This window comes from Copadichromis virginalis, linkage group LG17 (genome assembly GCF_057382275.1).
Source record: "Copadichromis virginalis isolate Kocher_CV1m ecotype Utaka linkage group LG17, C_Virginalis_male_GT1.1, whole genome shotgun sequence".
NCBI classification, from domain to species: domain Eukaryota; kingdom Metazoa; phylum Chordata; class Actinopteri; order Cichliformes; family Cichlidae; genus Copadichromis; species Copadichromis virginalis.
The window spans coordinates 17,698,808-17,719,718 of record NC_140634.1 but is presented as its reverse complement, the minus strand read 5'-3'; the positions used below and the strand labels follow the sequence as shown (position 1 = coordinate 17,719,718).

Below are 20,911 nucleotides of genomic sequence, written 5' to 3'. Positions count from 1 at the left end.
TATATACTGCAGGAAAAACGAAAATAAATATTATAGTGCAAATTTGCAAAATAACAGCATATGCATCAAAATAAACTATTTCCAGCAGTGCAATATGAGTCTTAAGCATCCCAGAAACGACACAGAAAGTCATAAAGTCAAACATAACTTTTTAAAACACATAACAAGTAAAACACAAGCTCATAAGGCCCCGATCGTAAAAAACTACATTTCCGCAAAATGACGTCACTTCCGGTTTCGGGCAGGTCATGCGGTCATGTGATAGTTCGCGCTGATGGAGTAGGAAGTGTTACAAACAGCTGATGGATCGGCAAAGCGTGTTTCTGGAATATCATGTTTTTGTTGCTGCAAGTGATTTTTATGCAGTTTTTGCAAAGCTATATGTGGAAGGAAACTGTGACCTAGGACAAGCTGATGGCATAAGATGTAAGTACAACTCCTCCAGTTTCATATGCAAAAAAAATTATTGCGCTAGCTTACTTGGTTGCAGAGCTACCGGGATTTAAAAATAGTTACGCAAAACAGAGCGTGCCCGCTCCGATCGGCTGTAAAGGGTTAATTTTAGAAATGTTTTTGCTCTTTTTTCTCTCTAAAATAGTTGTTGTTGTTTTTTTTTTATCATTCATCTTAGCAGTGGGATTTACGTGAAAAGGGAAACAAATTAAGTTTGAGTGAAAATGTACAATTTTTGCACTCTCTGGTCAACTGACTCAGTGAATCAAATGACTCAAAAATCCGATTCACTTTGGTGAGTGACTCATTAACACTCGATTCAGTAAAAAGAATCAAATTTACCATCACTACTATTCATTCACTTCCACATTCACACACTGGTGGAGGCAAGCTACAGTTGTAGCCACAGCTGCCCTTTTGCACAACATTCAAATTTGTTACACCTTTAAATATCAGGCAAATCAAATGTTATATTTACCTTCCTTTTCTATATATGGACCACCAGGACTCAATTCACTGGTTATTCGTTGATGAACCAAACATGTGACTGGACTCTCTGCTGAAGTGGTCATCATGATGGTGACATAGTGCGCACTGAACTGCAGCCATAATGCAGTTTTCTTTCCCACAGTCAGTTCTCAGTCTCATCGGTACAACACCAAGGTTCCCAACACATGACAAGTAATAGTAAACTATAACCGCTGGATTATTATTTGTTGGTCCACATTCTAGACACAAAACCTGAAAACCCATCAATGCACCCTGAAATGGCCAAACCGAATGGTTTCAGCTTGTCATAACCATCAGCATGCCACATGTAGTTGGGTCCCAGCAAATGATAGGTTCTCCTAATGAATCTTCTGCGTGTTCTCACCTGGCATCCATGAGGATTAAGCTCCTGGAGTATTTTCATCACATCATCCCTCTTTACTTTAAGATGATGCTTTTGTTTAAGTACCTGCCACATTGTTCGATACCCAAACAATCACCCAGGTCCTTGAAGCTTCGCTCTGATTGCGTTAATGATCGTTGTTCTAGAGTGAAAATGTTTTCTTCGGTTAAGTCCAGCATTATTGAGTTTACTTTTAAGACTCCTTAAACTCATCTTTACACCATGCAAACTTAACATCATGTCCATGATAACACTATATGAGTGACCTTCGTTGAAAAATTGAATGCAGTACTGTAGGTTGACTGATCCTTCAGCCTGGTCTGTGTCCCGCAAAAGCTCCAGAGACCGTCCACAGGAAGCACAAAAAGGAGTGAATAGGCTGAAGCTAACGCCACAAAACGGGCAAAACATTTTCCAGTTCTCTATGTAGTGCAGCGAGCACCATCAGGGTAATAAGGAAGCGCTGTGAGGAGTTAGTTTCTCGACGTTTGTTGACATCCCACGTTTAGCTGACTATAAATCACTTTTCTGTGCTACAAATATGGAGTAAGCCTAATCGTTGAGTCACTTCCGGTATTTCAGACAATCCCTTTCCGTCAAGAGCCACTTATTTTGTTGCAGACTTGTTAATTTGTTGCGGACTTGTGTTTTCAGTGTTTTCTGAAATGTTATTTTGTTGTCAATTTTTTAATTTGTTTTTTTTTTCAATGTAAAAGTGTTTTCAGAAATGTTATTTTGTTGTCGATGTTGTAAATGTGATTTGCACTTCCCAGCCACTGTAAACAACTGAAAAGAACACAACATTAATAACAATCGCACTCTCCGAAGTAAAAATTTTACACACACAAATTGTTAAAGACAAATTTGAATTAATTAATACTAACATTTTTAAAGGTGAGGCTCACATATAAAACAATGAAACTCTTTATTAGATTAAAAAGGGGATAGACCCTATTTTCTGTACCAATTTGGTGACAGATCATGACATGAAATAACACTATTTATGTATTTATATACTGTATATATCTTCCCATACTTGAAAAGAGGTCCTTTAATCTACACAATGTCATCTCTGTATCCAAACGCCATTGGGTGTTAAACATAGAACTTATGAAAGACTTAAGTTACATTAAACACGCATTACTATATTATTTCCTGGATGTACCTTTGTCTTGAAGATCGTTCTACAGAAACATAAACATCGTGACTGAGCATGGGTCTCACTGATACACAACCAAGTTTACCTGAAAACTCGCATCATCCCTCTATGTGAGCTGTGCCTGCACTAAAGTCACAGGGCTCTGACAGCATGAATATGAAAACCAGTTATGTCGCTGGACTGAGCCGCTTTAATGGTAAATGGTAAATGGCCTGTATTTATATAGCGCCTTACTAGTCCCTAAGGACCCCAAAGCGCTTTACATATCCAGTCATCCACCCATTCACACACACATTCACACACTGGTGATGGTAAGCTACATTGTAGCCACAGCCACCCTGGGGCGCACTGACAGAGGCGAGGCTGCCGGACACTGGCGCCACCGGGCCCTCTGACCACCACCAGTAGGCAACGGGTGAAGTGTCTTGCCCAAGGACACAACGACCGAGACTGTCCAAGCCAGGGCTCGAACCGGCAACCTTCTGATTACAAGACGAACTCCCAACTCTTGAGCCACGATCGCCCCGTTGTGGTAATTAAGCTAATTACCACAACTGAAAAACACTGCGTGGAGACAAAAGCTTCGAAAAACTGTGACTGACAAAATCCCGCACAAACGATTTTAACTACATCACTCACCACTGAGTGCGAAACTTTTTCATAAAATTTTAAAACTAAATGAGGGAGGTTACAGTCCATCGAAATATATCATTGATATATTTTTTTTTTATGATAAAACATGTGGTTAGTGAAAGCTGCGAAGTAACAAAGATGTGAAGACTTGGAAAGTGACCTTCTGCTAGCAGTCCATTTCATGCCATTTTGCGTAAAAATACGATACTGTCATTACAGTGGTCATTATTAATCTAATTTTGACGTATCATACTGTTTAGAACTTTAACTTAAAACTGCTATACGTTATTGTTTAAAACGTGTTGTATATTCGAACAAATTAAGATAATCTCACCTCAGACAAAATGGAGATCATCCACTGCTGAGCCGTGAGTGTCCTGCACATGGCACAGCAGACTACAGGTGGAAGTGTAGAATGATTGAAATGAAAATGCTTTCAATACTTAAATCTATTAGATTTCTTAATTTTTCATGGTACTCATACATTTTTGTTAAATCTGCTAAACAAACTATTGCTTAATTTACCCTAAACAAAACTGTGTAAATTTAAATAATTGAACAGCTCAAAAATGTTTAGTTTTGTTTAGATCTAATTAAAACAACACATACATGTTTTTTACTGAGTAATACTTACTATTACTTTTCTATTAGATATTAATGAACCCAAATCACAGTTTTTACAGTGTACATCACCTTCCCTGACAGTCGTAGCTTGGCTCATCTGAGGGTGAAATTATAAGAATGTGTTATTTTGCAAAGTGCTCTCTAAGGTTCCTAAATAAAATATGGCATTGAGGTCATTTCTTTTGAATTAATCCCATCACCAGTGTGTGAATGTGTGTGTGAATGGGTGCATGACTGGATATGTAAAGCGCTTTGGGGTCCTTAGGGACTAGTAAAGCGCTATACAAATACAGGCCATTTACCATTTTTGAAATATAAGAACCTCTCCTGTTTTTAATGGCACTCTGGGTTTCCTTACTTTCTGTTCCACTCCCAACCCCAAATACAGTGGGGCAAAAAAGTATTTAGTCAGCCACCGATTGTGCAAGTTCCCCCACTTAAAATGATGACAGAGGTCAGTAATTTGCACCAGAGGTACACTTCAACTGTGAGAGACAGAATGTGAAAAAAAAAATCCATGAATCCACATGGTAGGATTTGTAAAGAATTTATTCGTAAATTAGGGTGGAAAATAAGTATTTGGTCACCTCAAACAAGGAAAATCTCTGGCTCTCACAGACCTGTAACGTCCTCCATAAGAAGCTTTTCTGTCCCCCACTCGTTACCTGTATGAATGGCACCTGTTTGAACTCATCATCTGTATAAAAGACACCTGTCCACAGCCTCAAACAGTCAGACTCCAAACTCCGCCATGGCCAAGACCAAAGAGCTTTCGAAGGACACCAGGAAAAGTATTGTAGACCTGCACCAGACTGGGAAGAGTGAATCTACAATAGGCAAGCAGCTTGGTGTGAAAAAATCAACTGTGGGAGCAATCATCAGAAAACGGAAGGCATACAAGACCACTGATAATCTCCCTCGATCTGGGGCTCCACGCAAGATCTCATCCCGTGGGGTCAAAATGATCATGAGAACGGTGAGCAAAGATCCCAGAACCACACGGGGGGACCTGGTGAATGACCTGCAGAGAGCTGGGACCAAAGTAACAAAGGTCACCATCAGTAACACACTACAACGGCAGGGAATCAAATCCCGCAGTGCCAGACGTGTTCCGCTGCTGAAGCCAGTGCATGTCCAGGCCCGTCTGAAGTTTGCCAGAGAGCACATGGATGATACAGCAGAGGATTGGGAGAATGTCATGTGGTCAGATGAAACCAAAGTAGAACTTTTTGGTATAAACTCAACTCGTCGTGTTTGGAGGAAGAAGAGTACTGAGTTGCATCCCAAGAACACCATACCTACTGTGAAGCATGGGGGTGGAAACATCATGCTATGGGGCTGTTTTTCTGCCAAGGGGACAGGACGACTGATCCGTGTTAAGGACAGAATGAATGGGGCCATGCATCGTGAGATTTTGAGCCAAAACCTCCTTCCATCAGTGAGAACTTTGAAGATGAAACGAGGCTGGGTCTTCCAACATGACAATGATCCAAAACATACCGCCCGGGCAACAAAGGAGTGGCTCCGTAAGAAGCATTTGAAAGTCCTGGAGTGGCCTAGCCAGTCTCCAGACCTCAACCCCATAGAAAATCTGTGGCGGGAGTTGAAAGTCCGTGTTGCTCGGCGACAGCCCCAAAACATCACTGCTCTCGAGAAGATCTGCATGGAGGAATGGGCCAAAATACCAGCTACCGTGTGTGCAAACCTGGTAAAGACCTATAGTAAACGTTTGACCTCTGTTATTGCCAACAAAGGTTATGTTACAAAGTATTGAGTTGTATTTTTGTTATTGACCAAATACTTATTTTCCACCCTGATTTACGAATAAATTCTTTACAAATCCTACCATATGGATTCATGGATTTTTTTTTTTTCACATTCTGTCTCTCACAGTTGAAGTGTACCTCTGGTGCAAATTACTGACCTCTGTCATCATTTTAGGTGGGGGAACTTGCACAATCGGTGGCTGACTGAATACTTTTTTGCCCCACTGTAGATGCTGACAAGCTGACACAGTAACATGGAAGAGGGAAATAAGAACAATAATAATAATAAAGATAAAAGATGAAGTAACAAGTTTTTAGTTTCTTGTTTATTCCAGATGATCATCCAGATGTCTGTGACATGTGATGACAAACACCATAATGGAAGGCCTTTCTCATCACATGCTTAAACTCATCATCTCATCATATATTTTTGCATACGCTGAGCAGGCAGTCAGACATGCTGTAACTGTGGGGTAGAAAACTGCATGAACACCATACAGCAGGGGTCTCAAACTCCAGTCCTCGAGGGCAACTTTTCCATGTGTCCCTGTTACAACACACCTAGTAGGTCATTAGCAAGAGTATAGAACTTGACTGCATGCTGCGTTGGCAATTCAGCCATTTGAGTCATGTTACAGCAGCTCATGAGTGAATGAACATGGTGCAATAAAAGTATTTTTAGAAGTATATGTTTCCAAATACATACATTTACTTAAATTTACTTGAGTAGGGTTAGCATGCAGTCAAGTTCTATACTCTTGCTAATGACCTACTGACCTATTGTATTCAGGTGTGTTGCACCAGGGACACATGGAAAAGTTGCATGACACCGGCCCTGGAGGACTGGAGTTTGAGACCCCTGTCATACGGAATATGACAGGTGTGGTTGAACTGCGTGAAGACTCTGAAGTTTCTCTTTTCTTCTGGCAGGACAGGAATGTGGCCTTGTCTTGTGAGCCACCGTAAGGATGTACTTGAAGTAGAACTGGACCGTCACCGTCACTCTTCACCTTTTCAAAGACAAAGCAGTCATTTAGATAAAATATTAGATATTGTTTACCTGTAAATGCACAAAGAGAATTTAGAAATTAATTCTTGCCTCAGAGTCTCTGGAATCTAAAAAAGCTAAATATGATGATATTCAGCAACATAAATTAGTGTTTTAAGATTAAGATTTAAGATTACAATGAATTTGTGATTGTTTCAAAGCATACTGTCATGAGAGAAGGCACTGAACACAGACTATTTGCTGGGGAGGTTGCATAGCTGTGTAGGTTGGCGAAAGGAGCCGGTAGCTGGCCGGGGCATCACGATGGTTGCTAGTAGTCTGTAATAGAATAGAAAATAATGGGAGTAAATATTTCTAGTCCAACATCATCAGATAACCATCAAACCATCAAAATAAAATTAAACATTTAAATAAAATTAAACACCAATAATCTCCAAAAGTTGATTCTGTTCATCTGGAAAACGCTACGTCCAGATAAACAGAATGAACCTTTGGAGATTTACTTACCTGGATGATTGAGCATGCATCAAGACGTTTAAATGCCAATAAATTGTTAAAATTGAAAAGCATGTGTCTCTTTGATTCAAATGTGATTATCTGTAAATATGTCGCTGATATTAAAAACTGTTTTAAATGTTTTAATTCATGTTCAGACACAACGAGAACAACCATACTCGAAAGGGCAGGTCCCTGTTTCCTATTACGTCCTCAAATCACGTTGTCGCTGGGGTTTTTCAAATACGTCCGTTGTACTGACTTAAAGTCGCACCCGTGCGGTGATTTTTCATCAGTATCACTTAAGCTGACAAAATGAGTGGACGCGGAAAAGGAGGAAAGGGACTCGGGAAAGGAGGCGCTAAACGGCACCGCAAAGTTCTCCGTGATAATATCCAAGGCATTACTAAGCCTGCCATTCGTCGTCTAGCCCGTCGCGGTGGTGTGAAGCGTATCTCCGGCCTGATTTACGAGGAGACCCGTGGTGTACTTAAGGTGTTCCTGGAGAACGTGATCCGCGATGCAGTCACCTACACCGAGCACGCCAAGAGAAAGACTGTGACCGCAATGGATGTGGTGTATGCTCTTAAAAGGCAGGGCCGTACTCTATACGGTTTCGGAGGTTAACGCTACTGTCTTGATTCCAACACAACGGCTCTTTTAAGAGCCACACAACTCGTCTTAAGAAATAAGTGTTCCAACTTTACAACTAGGGGCTTGGGTACACCGAATTTTGTGAAACTGTTAAGAGTGCTAATGAGACTCTTAAACATTGCAACGTGATTGTACATAGAACTTATGGGCCGTTGAAACGGCCGTTGTGGCTGTAAGTAACTCGTCGGGCTGGCTTCGTGCCCCAAACAAAAATGGCGACGCCGCTGATGTGAAGTTAACAATGTTAACTTTTTTTTCCACCTAGCTTTCCAATATCCACCTTTCCTAACCGTCTTGCTCATTTCTCAATGAAACTATTTCCCTGTAAAAACCTAACATTAGTTGCCTTGGGACATAACTTTTTTTTTTAAACAAAATGGATGCCATAACGCGCTGTGACGTAGTCTCTAGAAATGGCTTCTAATCCGGTGGCTCAGAGCTGCGCTGTGTTTGTGATTTAAGGTGAACATTTTCTATTTAGAGTTATATCAGAAAAGCAAGTTTAAAAAAAAAAAAACCCTTCACGGACACGAGTTTTAATCTCCTGTGAAACGTTCTCTAAAATGACAAACTTTCGATGTTTCTAATTTAATTATTTTTCTTTCACCACAGAGGGTGAGAGGTAGAACAGCATTTTCCCGTGCTCTCTTACGAACAGTTTGTAACAAGTTTTCATAATCAGGGACTATTGACTTGTGAAATTAGCTCTTCAGATGTAGTTGTGTGGCTCTTAAAAGAGCCGTTGTGTATAAAGTGGTCTCAGATCAGCTTATGCCCTCTCTCCGCGGATGCGGCGGGCTAACTGGATATCTTTGGGCATGATAGTGACCCTCTTGGCGTGAATGGCGCACAGGTTGGTGTCCTCGAATAAACCGACCAGGTACGCCTCGCTTGCCTCCTGCAAAGCCATAACAGCAGAGCTCTGGAAGCGCAGGTCGGTTTTAAAGTCCTGAGCGATCTCCCGGACCAGGCGCTGGAAGGGTAGCTTGCGGATCAACAACTCAGTAGATTTTTGGTAACGGCGGATCTCCCTCAAAGCCACGGTTCCGGGCCTGTAGCGGTGAGGCTTCTTCACGCCACCGGTGGCCGGGGCACTCTTACGGGCAGCCTTTGTAGCTAGCTGCTTCCTGGGAGCCTTTCCTCCGGTGGATTTACGTGCTGTCTGCTTCGTTCTAGCCATGTTTAGTAACTATCGGCTTCCTTTCTTCAGTGCCGTCACCAGTCTTATAAAGCCAGCGCCGGCGTGTGGGCAGCGCTAATTGGTCCAATCTGTGCGCGTGATCAACGGCTCGTCTGTTGAAGCGGGAAAATCAAAAGTCCTGATAAGGAAGTGAAGCCATAGATTAAGCGCAGTGATTCAAACCAGAGCTGAATGAAACACACCCCAAAACGCAGAGCTTAATGGAAAACACAACTTTTATCAAATCATTTAAAAGATAAAGCCAATTAGACTGAATGTAGACTGGTGTATTGGTATACAATATACACAAAATAATAGTAGTTTTATCATTCTTAATATGTATGCTCCCTCTTGTCAAAATGAGCAAGAATGCCTTAGTAGGCTGGCCTTTATTAATACATTTATTCAAGACAACGATACTTACAGCATATGTTTTGGGTGATTTTAATGCTGATCTCACAGACAGCAGTTCTTGGTTTGCTAACCACTTAACCCACTTTTGTGAAGTTAACAATCTTATCCTGTCTACCCAAATGTTACTGCCTGCAGAGAGCTATACATACATAAGTGAAGCCTGACATAGTACATCATGGCTGGACCACTGTATCTGTACAGCTGATGGACATGCAGCTTTAGCAAACATGACTATTAGGTATGAGGTAACTCTGTCAGGCCATATACCTTTTGGTTTTACTGTGAATGTGGAACAAATGCCAGCAACAACTGGAAATAATATTGCTAATATTGCTACCAGTGTAAAATTAGACTGGTCAGCATTTGGTGAAGATGATTTCTTAGCTTATCATAGTAATACCGATATACATCTGAACAACATTTCTTTGCCCAAAGAAGCTATTTTGTGCAAGGATGTCAACTGTAAGAATGCTGTGCATAAACATTTACTCTGCTCCATGTATGATGATATAGTGACTGCTCTGTATGAAAGTGGTACACTGCTTGATAAACAATATAAGCATAAGAAACCTAACATCAGACCTGGCTGGAAAGAACATGTATCCATGTACCATGATCAAGCTCGCATAGCTTATAAATGTTGGGCCATGGCTAGAAGACCTAAACAAGGCCCAGAAAAAATGTGCTAATGCCAGATATAAGTACGCTGTTCGCTTTATAACTAAAAATGAGCAAATGCTGACAGCAGATTCTTTGTCCAGGAAAATGTTGTGTAATAATATGACAGATTTTTGAAAAGAGCTCTTAATGACTGTAAACCATTTCTACCATCAACTGTTGAAGGTGTTTCTGGGGCAGATAACATTGCAGCATTATGGAGACAGCATTACAGTGCGTTGTTTAACTGTATAAAAAGTGAACCATATGAGGACAATTTTGACATGAGTAATGACACAATAAGTGTAAGGACATATGAAGTATATGGAGCCATTCATAGGTTATCTGATGATAAATCCTCTGGTTTGGATCACATCACTGCAGAACATTTAAAACATGCTAGTTTAAGGCTAGCTCCTCTTCTAGCACTCTGTTTCACTGGGTTTATGATTCATGGCATATTACCAGACTCAATGCTGTGTATTTTACTGGTACCAGTTATGAAGGACAAAGCTGCAAATATGAGCTGTTTGGATAATTATAGGCCGATTGCACTAGCCAGTATTTTATCTAAGGTGTTAGAAAGAATCTTGTTTGACAGAGTTAGTGTGTTCTGGTTCTGGATTTCTGTGAACCACAGAAGCCTTTTTGATAAACTGAAGAGACGGGGAGTTCCTCAGTACATCGTGAGGATTCTTTCTTACTGGTACGCTCATCAGAACATGCAGGTTAAATGGGGAAGCAGTATTTCTGCCCCCTTTGGTGTCAGCAATGGTGTTAGACAGGGTGGGATTTTGTCTCCAATTTTATTTAATCTATATGTTGATGATTTGTCCATACAGCTGAGAGCCTGTAACACTGGGTGTATATTAGGTAAAACATTGATAAATCATCTTATGTATGCAGATGACCTGGTTGTTTTTAGTCCAAGCAGTGCTGGGTTACAGGATCTTCTCAATGTCTGTACTGAATATGGTGTGCAATATGATATAAAGTACAATGCTGTTAAAAGTGCTGTTTTGATATGTAGAACCAAGCAGGATAAACACCTACATTTTCCTTTGTTTAAACTGCCCCAAAAAACTCTTGAAGTTTATAAAAAGATGAAATACCTCGGCCACTTTATTACTGAGCAAATGAATGATGATGATGACAACGGTGTAAGCTCTATGTGCAGGCAAATACTATCACACACAAATTCAGCTTTTGTTCACTTCCAGTTAAAGTGGCTTTGTTTAAAGCGTATTGCACACTTCTATATACTGCCCCCCGTTGTGGTCATCCTACAAACAATGTAGCATGCAGAAGCTGCATGTTGCATATAATGATGCGATGAGAATCCTTTGCAGGATACCTAGAAGGGGTGGTGCCAGCCAGATGTTTGTAGCTGTGGGTGTTTGGACTTTTAAAGCACTTTTAAGAAAGTTAATGTTCAATTTTAGAGAATGACTGGATGGTTCGAGTAACAGTGTAATTTTAGCACTCACAGATCCGACAGTGAGTGGTTCCCATTACTCATCCAGTCTGAGAAAGCACTGGTTGAAGTGTTTGTGTATTTATTGATTTTTTTTAAGTAATTGTGTTTTATGTATATTTTGGTTTTATATATATATATATATATATATATATATATATATATATATATATATTTAAGGTTTATACCTTGTGTCTTTGTGTGTGTGTGTGTGTGTGTGGGGGGGGGGGGGGTGTATTTCTGTCTTGTTTTTATGGACATGAAGTTGCCCATAAAGATTGATTGATTGATTGATTGATTTTTCCGACACCATTAAATTGTCAGCAGACAAGAAAGCTACTACAGCCTGCAAACAGACGAGTTGGTGAACACAGAAGATATCAAATTAGTGCATACATTAAAAAACATAACCAAATAAAACATATGTATTTTACTCAGACTATCTTCTAAGATCGAAGATTTTAGAGAATATTTTATTTTCAATTTAACTGAACTCACCAGGTATTGTATGTCTCTTACTTGTTTAAGCCCCGTTTTAATTTTTGTTTAATGTTTTTGGCTGATGGCTGAGACTTATGGACGTGTAAAACCAGTCACAAATTCAGAGATTGCATTGGTCTACATGGACTGGGTCTTCCAAAAGGCCGGAAGTGAGCGGCTGTGAAATTGGACACCCCGACTAATTTAAAAAAAAAAAAAAAAACACCCACACACACACCCTCCTGACAGCTCATGGTTCTCCTGGCTTTGCTGAGCTTATTGGTTTAACATCATTTCTCCTTGCATTATTAGTACCCGGTTTTTAACATTAAACCCTTTAAAATTTCACCTGCGACAAGGAAACTTGGTATAAATAATTTGCATCATGTTCATCACGCTCAACCTGAGTTAAACAGACTTCTAAGGCTGTGCCATGACAGGAACAATATTGATGTAAAAATAAGTTTTATTTATGAACAGACTTTCAAATAGAAAGTGCAAACAGTACACATTCACAGCACATCAGAAAGCATATTTACAAGCTTTAAATTTTCAGGAGAAAAAAAAAAAAAAAACAAAAAAAACACACAACAACCCCACACACACACCAAAAGGGTAATTCTTCGTGGATATTTACAGTCCAGAGGCGGGTGGGACAGGAACCAGTCCAATTACAGTCTGTGATAAAGCCAACATGAAGCATAAAGGAGTCCGATGAGCAACCGGAGGATCTCTCAGAGAAACAGCTGGTGGCTCTAAAAAGAGCCTTTTGTTGCGAAGAAGAAGCGAGTGGTTTACTTCTTCTTTGGTGTAGCCTTCTTGGCCTTAGCAGCTTTAGGCTTTGCAGCCTTCTTTGCAGGCTTTTTGGGGGTCGCTGCTTTCTTGGGCGCGGCTGTCTTCTTCACCTTGGGACTCTTTGCCTTCTTGGCCACAGCCTTCTTTGCGGCTGCCGTGGGCTTCTTTGCCTTCTTCGGGGTGGCTTTTGCTGCTTTGGGCTTCTTGGCGGTGGCTGGTTTCTTAGCTGCAGTTGCCTTCTTTGCCGCCGGCTTCTTTACTTTAGCAGCGGGCTTTTTGGCTGCCTTCTTGGGCTTCTCCGCTGGCTTTGCTGCCTTGAAAGAACCGGATGCCCCGGTTCCGGTGGTGTGGACCAGAGCGCCTTTCTGCACCAGGCTTTTCAAAGCGCGCCTGACGTGAGCAGAGTTATGCTCTACGTCGTAACCGCGAGCGACGAGATCCTTCTTAATAGCAGCCAGAGAGAGTCCTTTACGTTCTTTGGACTCTTTCACAGCTTTTACGATGAGCTCGCTAGCGGACGGGCCAGACTTCTTGATAGTCTTGCTCGCTGATGCCTTCTTCTTCTTCTTGGCCGGGGCCTTTGCTGGAGCCGCCTCGGCGGCCGGTGCTGGGGCTGCTGCGGGAGCGACTTCTGCCATGTCGTTAAGAGAGTGGTGTTTGTCGATGAGACGATAGAAATCTCCGCACAGTGACTGGAACTTAAATACAACACGAGAACCGTGGAGACTCAACCCTGCCTGCAGCTCACAGCTGCAGCGAGAAGACCTTGGCTCTTGTGTTTTCTCCTCTTAATAAACTACGTTAAAACAATATCTGAAGGTGAAAGTAGATAAAAATTTCAAATCGAATCGATAGAGAAGAACTTTCTCTTTATAGGGAAGCTTTATAAACTTTATTAGTTTTCTGCAATTTGTTTTGGAAGCCTTTAAACCTGCCCTGTCCGCCGCGCCGTGAGGCACCGATTCGTGTCTTTTCTCCGACATTTTTCTTCTAAATGCGTTAAAATCTAAAATAACCCCTCAAAAACGAGGTAAACAGCGAGGCAACATGTTTGTCCACACATGCTATGTCAAAACAATGATCCCCGTCGGATACCTTTTTATAAAACTGAGGTTATTTCGGTGCCTGCAAACACACATGAGTTGGTGGAGGAAACAGTGTAACTCGTTAACTCCACACACTCTGTGCCCTCAATTTACTGTAGATTTTCATTAATTAATGATACACGAATTATAGCTCTGGCTGCGTGAAATGTGTAATATGGATAAATCTAACAGTTTAACAGCACTACAGCTCTTAGACAGGCAAACAGACTATAGCTCCACCAGGCTCAGCATCATCATATTGCATCCCAGTTCACTGGCTACTGCATCCCAGTGCAGTCAAAACGCTAATCATCGCTAATAACACCCATCAAAAGAAAATTACAAGTAAATATCCAGAGCTGACAATGTTCACATAAACAGGAATAGATTAAACAGTTAGTCTGGAAAGTTCTGGCAGGAAACTCTCCACTTCCTTAACCATAGCTGCTTTTTGGCCAAATGTCAGTGGCTGTAAGCTGGAACTCCTAAAATTAAGTGTTTCAGTACTTTCACTGCTTGACTCTAGTGTTGTGTGTTTGTGTATATATATACATATATATATATTTTCTTGATTTGCTTTGAATAATGACTCATGGTTGTCAAGCAGTTAGTTCATTTGAATATTAAGCCTCTTGTGGGTGTGGGTACCTTCTCTGAGTTTGAACTCAGCAATTTGAGTCAGTATTGGTGGTTCAAAGTTAGAAATGCTCAGCCAAACTTAAATACTGAAAAATACTGAAAATAAAGTAAAAGTTTATATTTAGTTACTGATTTTAGTTGGATTTTTAAAATGTTTTAAACTGACATTTTCTTGTTAAACAATACAATTAAATATACATTTCTACTCATTTCTACAATACGTTTATAATTAAGTTACTTTGAATTCGTGTATTGGTCATTTCATCAGTTTAAAATTAGATTACATCATTAAACTTTATTTAATCCCACACTGGTACAACAGGAAGAGATCTCCGTCGGATATGTTTTTACAAAGGAAGAATAGTGAAACTATATGTTGGAAAAATAAAAGTAGAAAGAAAAAATAGATTAATAAAATCATTAGAATTTTTTTAAATTCCACAATAATATGCTATATACAAATGGTTAAAATGTTGAGTAGAATTATAATTGTTAACAATAATATTTGATTATCTACAGAGCAAACAGTGGAAGTGATGAACATGTATTTTTAGACAGTGTTTATCCTGTTTGGATATTGTACAGTTTGACTGCTAAAGATAACGACCTGCAATAGCACTCCGTCCTGCTGTTGAAGGACTCAGGTCCTCCACAGTCTCATGCAGCGGATAGCAGGTGTTGTCCATAATCGACATTAGCTTAGCCAACAACTGCCTTCTCTGTGGGATCTATCTAGGGGACTATCCAGGACTGAGCTGCTCTCTTTAGGTAACCATCTTCTGTAGGTTTGTAAAAATTACAGGAAAAAAAAATCACACTTCCTGTTTTGTGTGGAATGAAAAAGCCTAAGATGGTTGTAGTGGTAATGAAGATAAATATGAGCAAGGAATTCAGTGCATATGGGGACTTTATTTGTTTTGGGGATTAGACCCAAACCTTTGCTTTCTTTCCTCTTGTTAATTTTAGTTCAAAAACTGTCTAAATGCTGTTTTTCTGTTTCAGAATTGGCCTTTAGGAGTAACATAAAAGCACAATCAGTCCTCATGGAGTAAAGCTATTGATCTATTACCCCTTACCTGACACAAATGTATAAATGTTTTAAATTATGACAATTTGAGTGATAAAATTCTGCATAATTATTAAACTAATTACAAATTATATATATATATATATATATATATATATATATATATATATAAATAGATATAGATAGATAGAGATATAGATATAGATAGAGATATAGATATAGATAGAGATATAGATATATATATATATATATATATATATAGATATAGAGATATAGATATAGATATATTATTAGCCATCGGCAGGCCATATTACACACTATCCAAGCCAGAATTACGCAGTGCTACTACTACTGTACAGCTATCTAGCTAATCTTAGTAAGCTGAAAAAGAAAAGTTAGCTATACATTTTCACTTTATCAGCTAACAGGTACTTAATTAGCAGGGCAGGGGTCTGACTTGAAACTGGAAAAACAGCATTATCTTTGACTACGAGTTCAAATAATTCAAAACTTGCCAATCCCAAGGTTTTAGCTATAGAGCCTATGCTGAACAATAGCCATATCTAGTGGCTCTAATAATATGCATAGTTTAAAAAGTGACCATTATGTATATATTGTATTACATATACCTAAAATTGTCAACTAGGTTACAGAGAGAGGGGAGAGAGCATTTCTCTTTTCTAAACGGGTGAAAGTCACCGGCCTTCCAGGTCCCTGAACTGCTTCCATGTTTCGTATTCTAAAATATGTGACCCTGAGAAACTTTAAACAAATAGTTATTATTAAAATATTTAATCGAAAATTTATGACATTCTTTTTCTGTTATATCCGTGAAAGCAAGGCCAGGGGTGTTTATAATGTGCCTTTTTGTATGTTGTCCAGCAGAAAACAAAAAACCTGTATAAGGTAGATTTACTTCAGGCCTGTTCAATCATACTGCATCAGATTTTATTAGGTGCAGTTTTTTGTGCTTCAAAACCCCGCTCAAGTATTGTACTAACATTCGAAGTATTGAGCCCTTTTATAATGGGCGTGTCTAACCTATATTTCATACTAACATGTTTATAGCTGTAGCTCACATGTTTAATTGTTAAATATTTTTATTTTAAGTACTGAAACAGTGAAGGTAAGTTGAATAATTATTATTTTGATTCAACTAATGTTCGATAAAGGTCAGTGAACAAGGATGCAGTTTATTAAAGCAACGTAGATCTTAGTTTAAAACAACTAGTTGAAGTCATAGCTTTCTTTCTATTTCACATAGTAATATTTATAATACAGGAATATCTGAATCAGTAACTAAGAAGTTAAACTAACTAAATTTAGGAAAACGCTGTGGGACTTCGTGCCTGGACAGTTTCTTCCATCAGCCCTAGTGTGTTTGCAGACACTGAGAAAACCTCGGGCTAATGAAAACATGTCCGCAGAAACTAGGTGTTTATGCATGAGATGTCTGCAGAAACATGTTATCTCGCTGTTTAACCTCATTGTTTGTGGTGTTTGTGTATTTTTAAAGCATTTACAATAAGAAATTGCAGGGCAAAGAGACGGAGCAGTGCGTCGAAGAGAGGTTTAAGTCCGCCTCAAGCAAACTGTAGATGAACAGTAAACGTCTACAATGCTTCTTTGTAAAGAGCAAGTTCTCCGCTATCGTATCGGTTTAAGTTCATGCTTCAGTTTCTCATTTAAATGTGATTTTAAAGCCGTTTTTGGTGACGAAAAAACACAACTATCTGCGCCCTCCCGCCGCGGACACGAGCAGCAGGCTGGGTTGAGTCTCCATGGTTCTCATGATGCGTTTAGGTTCCTGTTTCTTTCGGAAATTCCAATTTGGCTGTGTAATTATATTATTGGCATTATTACTATTAGTTATTTTTAGTCAGTAATAACTTAGTGATAATATAAAGGCAGAGTTTTTATGATGGGAGTGACCACTGCAGTTCATTAAAGGTCACTCGTGGATAATGCTGATATTGAATTATGTAAAACTGTGGGAGAGACTGGATTGTCCTGAGGTAGTGTATTCTGTATTCTCCTGACATGGCATGTAGCTGTCAGGCATCCCACTATATCACTGCTTGATTTGGCTTTTTAAGTAAAAGTCAAATCAAAGAATAATATTACTAATCAAATAATCATATCACATAAATTAGATTAAATTTATAATCTAACATGTTAAAAATGAGCAGAGAAAAAGTCCAAAGTTATAAAACAAATTTATATTGATTAAACCTATACCTGATTATATTCTGATCAGTATTAAGCGTTTAAGCATAATTAACCATTGGCAAAATCACATATAAATTATGATTCTGTTTTAAAAACTACAACATACTTATTATCTTATATCTCTTATTCAGATTAAATACTGAGGGGCCAGAGACATATTTCTTATCTTTTCACATCCATATAATACAGTAGGATATAAAATGCATTATCTCAGTCTTCTTATTGTTATTCTATAAATATGTGGCCATGATTTGATTGCTAACAACTGTGGTAAAAGAGGAAACCATGGTGATTTCATGACTTAGTTAGTTACAATACAGCACAGATCATTTTTAGAGCTAGAAACAATAATTTACAAGTCAATATTCAAAATCTTTTCAACCAGAGAGATGGGGGCTACAGTTTGAGTGGGAATGAAAATTTTCAAGTGCATGTGGTGAGAACTACTAGGAAAGTTTTTCCGTGCTTGAAATAAATGATCAGTCAGTCAATCAATCTTTTATACAAAATAGTTGCGAGATTCCTGCTGTAAACACATTCAGATCTTTAGCTTTGGGACTTTGACTTTGAGAGATAAGAAACCCAGTTTCCAACAACAGGAACATTGTGGAATATATCATTTTGTTTTCAGAGGTCAGCAGCAAACAGACAGAGCACAGTCTGCAGGATCCAGCTTTCTGTCTATAAAAAGTGATCACTCCAGACATTCTCCCCCAGTTTTCAGGTATATATTTGGATCCTCGGACACGAGGTAAGAGATTGTTTTTACTGTAAATTGAGCTAAAGATGGAGATTTAGGGTTTTTGGGTTTATAGATTCTCAGGATAAAATAATTAATTCATCCGGATTTGCCAACATGAACACGGGTGTTTCTATTTCACTGATTAATATGTGTTTATATTAAGCACCTTCTAGATGTTGGAATTTTTGTATTTGGTACAAAACTTATTTTCAGAAAATAAACTGTCACAAAGGGAATTTGCTGCAGTAGCTAAAAGAAGACCAGAAATGAAAGACAGAAGACAAACTACTAACAACTCAGAACCACAAACATAGCACAGAAATATAGATTTTTCTGGAGGTCAGAACTGGTATTAAACTTTTTCATTTGGGACATTACCGTGTTTGTAATAATCTGAAATGTTTTTGGTTGATACCCATAGAGATACGAAGAGGAGTAATGTTTGTCTGGACAGCAGGTGGCCTTTGTTTTAGGATGTCTTAAAGGATCCGGTCTCTGCCATTTGTGGACACTGGTTCTGCAAACAGTGCATCTCCTCATACAGTGCACTTCATCAGGAGACTTAGAGTAGCTGTGTTGTGGCTGCCATCAGCAGCTGTTATTGAGTTTAAGGTAATTTCATGGTTTTAAGTTACAATAAATACATTAAAAATATTTTATTTTTAATAAATCAATTATAATGTATACATTGTTGGTCTTAAAAAAAACACATTTAAAGGTTCTACAAAATGTTTCCAGGGTGGAACCAATGTTCAGTCTGTTGTTCAGGGTTGATGATAATTCCAGTTACACGCCACACTCGGTAGAGGGCAGCAGCATGCTTTCCTTTCTCAATAGGTGGTACAGATTTGGAGAAGGATGCAGTGAAGTTTTTCAGCTGTGGGTACAGAGTGTGCGCTGCAAGATATGTTTTCGTTAACCCCTTCAAGTTAAAAATAAGATGCTTATGTGTCACAGAACTGTTGACTTTATGTTAGTCACGTGTAATACAGAATGTGTCAACATTTTGTAAAGGTCAAATTGTGAATGTTTTTGTATTGTTGAATAATATACTTTATTGTTTACTGTCTATGAGAACGACTTACTTTGAAAATTGATTATTTTATGTTGTTTGTACAGTTCTCACAGCATTGGTTGTGGCACCTGTGTCCAATACATGCCAGTAAAAATAAAGAACGCCTCATGTCCGTTTTTCAACTTGGAGGGAGTTACATGTGTGGAAAGTAAGACTAAAGATCTGATTAAATAATTTCTGAAAACTGGACTTCTGTCTGTGTTGTTTCTTTTTCATTTGACATTTGTAATTTGACAATGACACTCCACTTTACACGACATTTCTAAAGCCTCAACAGACCAACATATTAAAATAGCTTTGACAAATGATGCTGCTGGCACTGGAAAAGCATTCTAAGTGCAGAAATGCACTCTGGACTGGGCAGAGGGCTTGGAGAACCAACATCTCAGTGTGGTGATTCGACTTTCATTCAGGGAGCTGAACCTGAGAAAAACCCTTTTTGGGGTTGCAGCTGTTCTGGGGATTTAGTAAAGCTCAGATTAATGAGATACAGCTGAAGGTGAATTCATATGATTTTGATTTTATTTTACACATGTCTGAGTCCCACCAAATGCTCATTTTTACATTTCAGTGTGTTCTGTATCACAGAACATTTCATCTCTAAAGTATTTGCACTTGTGTTCATTATGTGCTGATCACTGTGCAGAAGTGAAACTAAAAATGTGAAACCAACTCGACTCACCTACACATTCACATATAGAACAAACACCAGAGAAGTGCAAAAATGTGGTATATCAGGATCATCCGCTCTGTCACACTTGAAATGTAGTCATGCAATATAAACATGACAGAAGGGGGAGGAGCTGTTCTATTCAGGGGAGAAGGAAGCAGAAAATAATCAGTGAGTTCAGACTCAGTTTTGCAGTCACAGAGTGCAAGAAAGAAAACAAGGTGAGTGTTATTGTGCATTTATGTGCCGTCAGAATAATCAGGAAAACTAATTTGTCTCAAAAAAGTTATGTGACTCTTCCTCAAGATGGAATAGCAACTCTGAAAGTCATTATGTTAAGTTTTTTAATGAAGTTTCTGGTGTCATATGGACAAAGAGGATTAAAGTTTGGTTGATGATCAGTTCAACAGTTTTCTTCTGATGAGTCAGCTGTTAGAGAAAACAAGGATTTATGAATTAGTGAGATAGAGGATCAGCTAGGATCACTACAGGCTGGAGTGTGTTTGTGAGAGAGTCTGACTGAGAAGGGAGGGAGTGTTACGTTTTTAGTCTAGGCAAGTAATTAAACGCAACAAGAAGTTTGCCCATTCACACCCCACCCAAGCAAGAACACCAACAACGATACCTTTTAAAGTGCTAAGCAGCCATTTATTTACTTCGGCAGTGAGCAATGCCAAAAATAACAAACAAAACTCCCTAGTGGTCCCTACGCTTCCCTACACAAAAATGAAAAAAACCAAACAAAAGACAATTCACTTA

General features: G+C 39.0%; 3 protein-coding genes across 3 annotated transcripts in view; 1 reads left to right on the top strand and 2 right to left on the bottom strand.

The window, feature by feature from the left end:
• LOC146689248 (histone H1.11R-like) overlaps positions 1-13,373 on the bottom strand; it is a 191,684-nt gene extending 178,311 nt beyond the window's left edge. The window contains exon 1 of the mRNA XM_085436380.1: positions 12,497-13,373. Coding sequence (XP_085292506.1) covers positions 12,685-13,323 — 639 coding nt within the window. The 5' untranslated portion in view covers positions 13,324-13,373 and the 3' untranslated portion in view covers positions 12,497-12,684. The remainder of the gene's footprint in view (positions 1-12,496) is intronic.
• Positions 7,339-7,970, top strand: LOC146689250 (histone H4). The gene has a single exon (XM_085436382.1). It carries the CDS (start codon positions 7,347-7,349, stop codon positions 7,656-7,658), a length of 312 nt encoding a protein of 103 aa, XP_085292508.1. The 5' UTR covers positions 7,339-7,346; the 3' UTR covers positions 7,659-7,970.
• On the bottom strand, positions 7,980-8,939 carry LOC146689249 (histone H3). The gene has a single exon (XM_085436381.1). The coding sequence runs from the start codon at positions 8,863-8,865 to the stop codon at positions 8,455-8,457; it is 411 nt and encodes a 136-aa protein (XP_085292507.1). The 5' UTR covers positions 8,866-8,939; the 3' UTR covers positions 7,980-8,454.
• Positions 13,374-20,911: the final 7,538 nt, after the last annotated feature.

Coding starts and splice junctions, on each gene's coding strand:
- LOC146689250 (XM_085436382.1), top strand. CDS start 7,347: ATGAGTGGACGCGGAAAAGGAGGAAAGGGACTCGGGAAAGGAGGCGCT.
- LOC146689249 (XM_085436381.1), bottom strand. CDS start 8,865: ATGGCTAGAACGAAGCAGACAGCACGTAAATCCACCGGAGGAAAGGCT.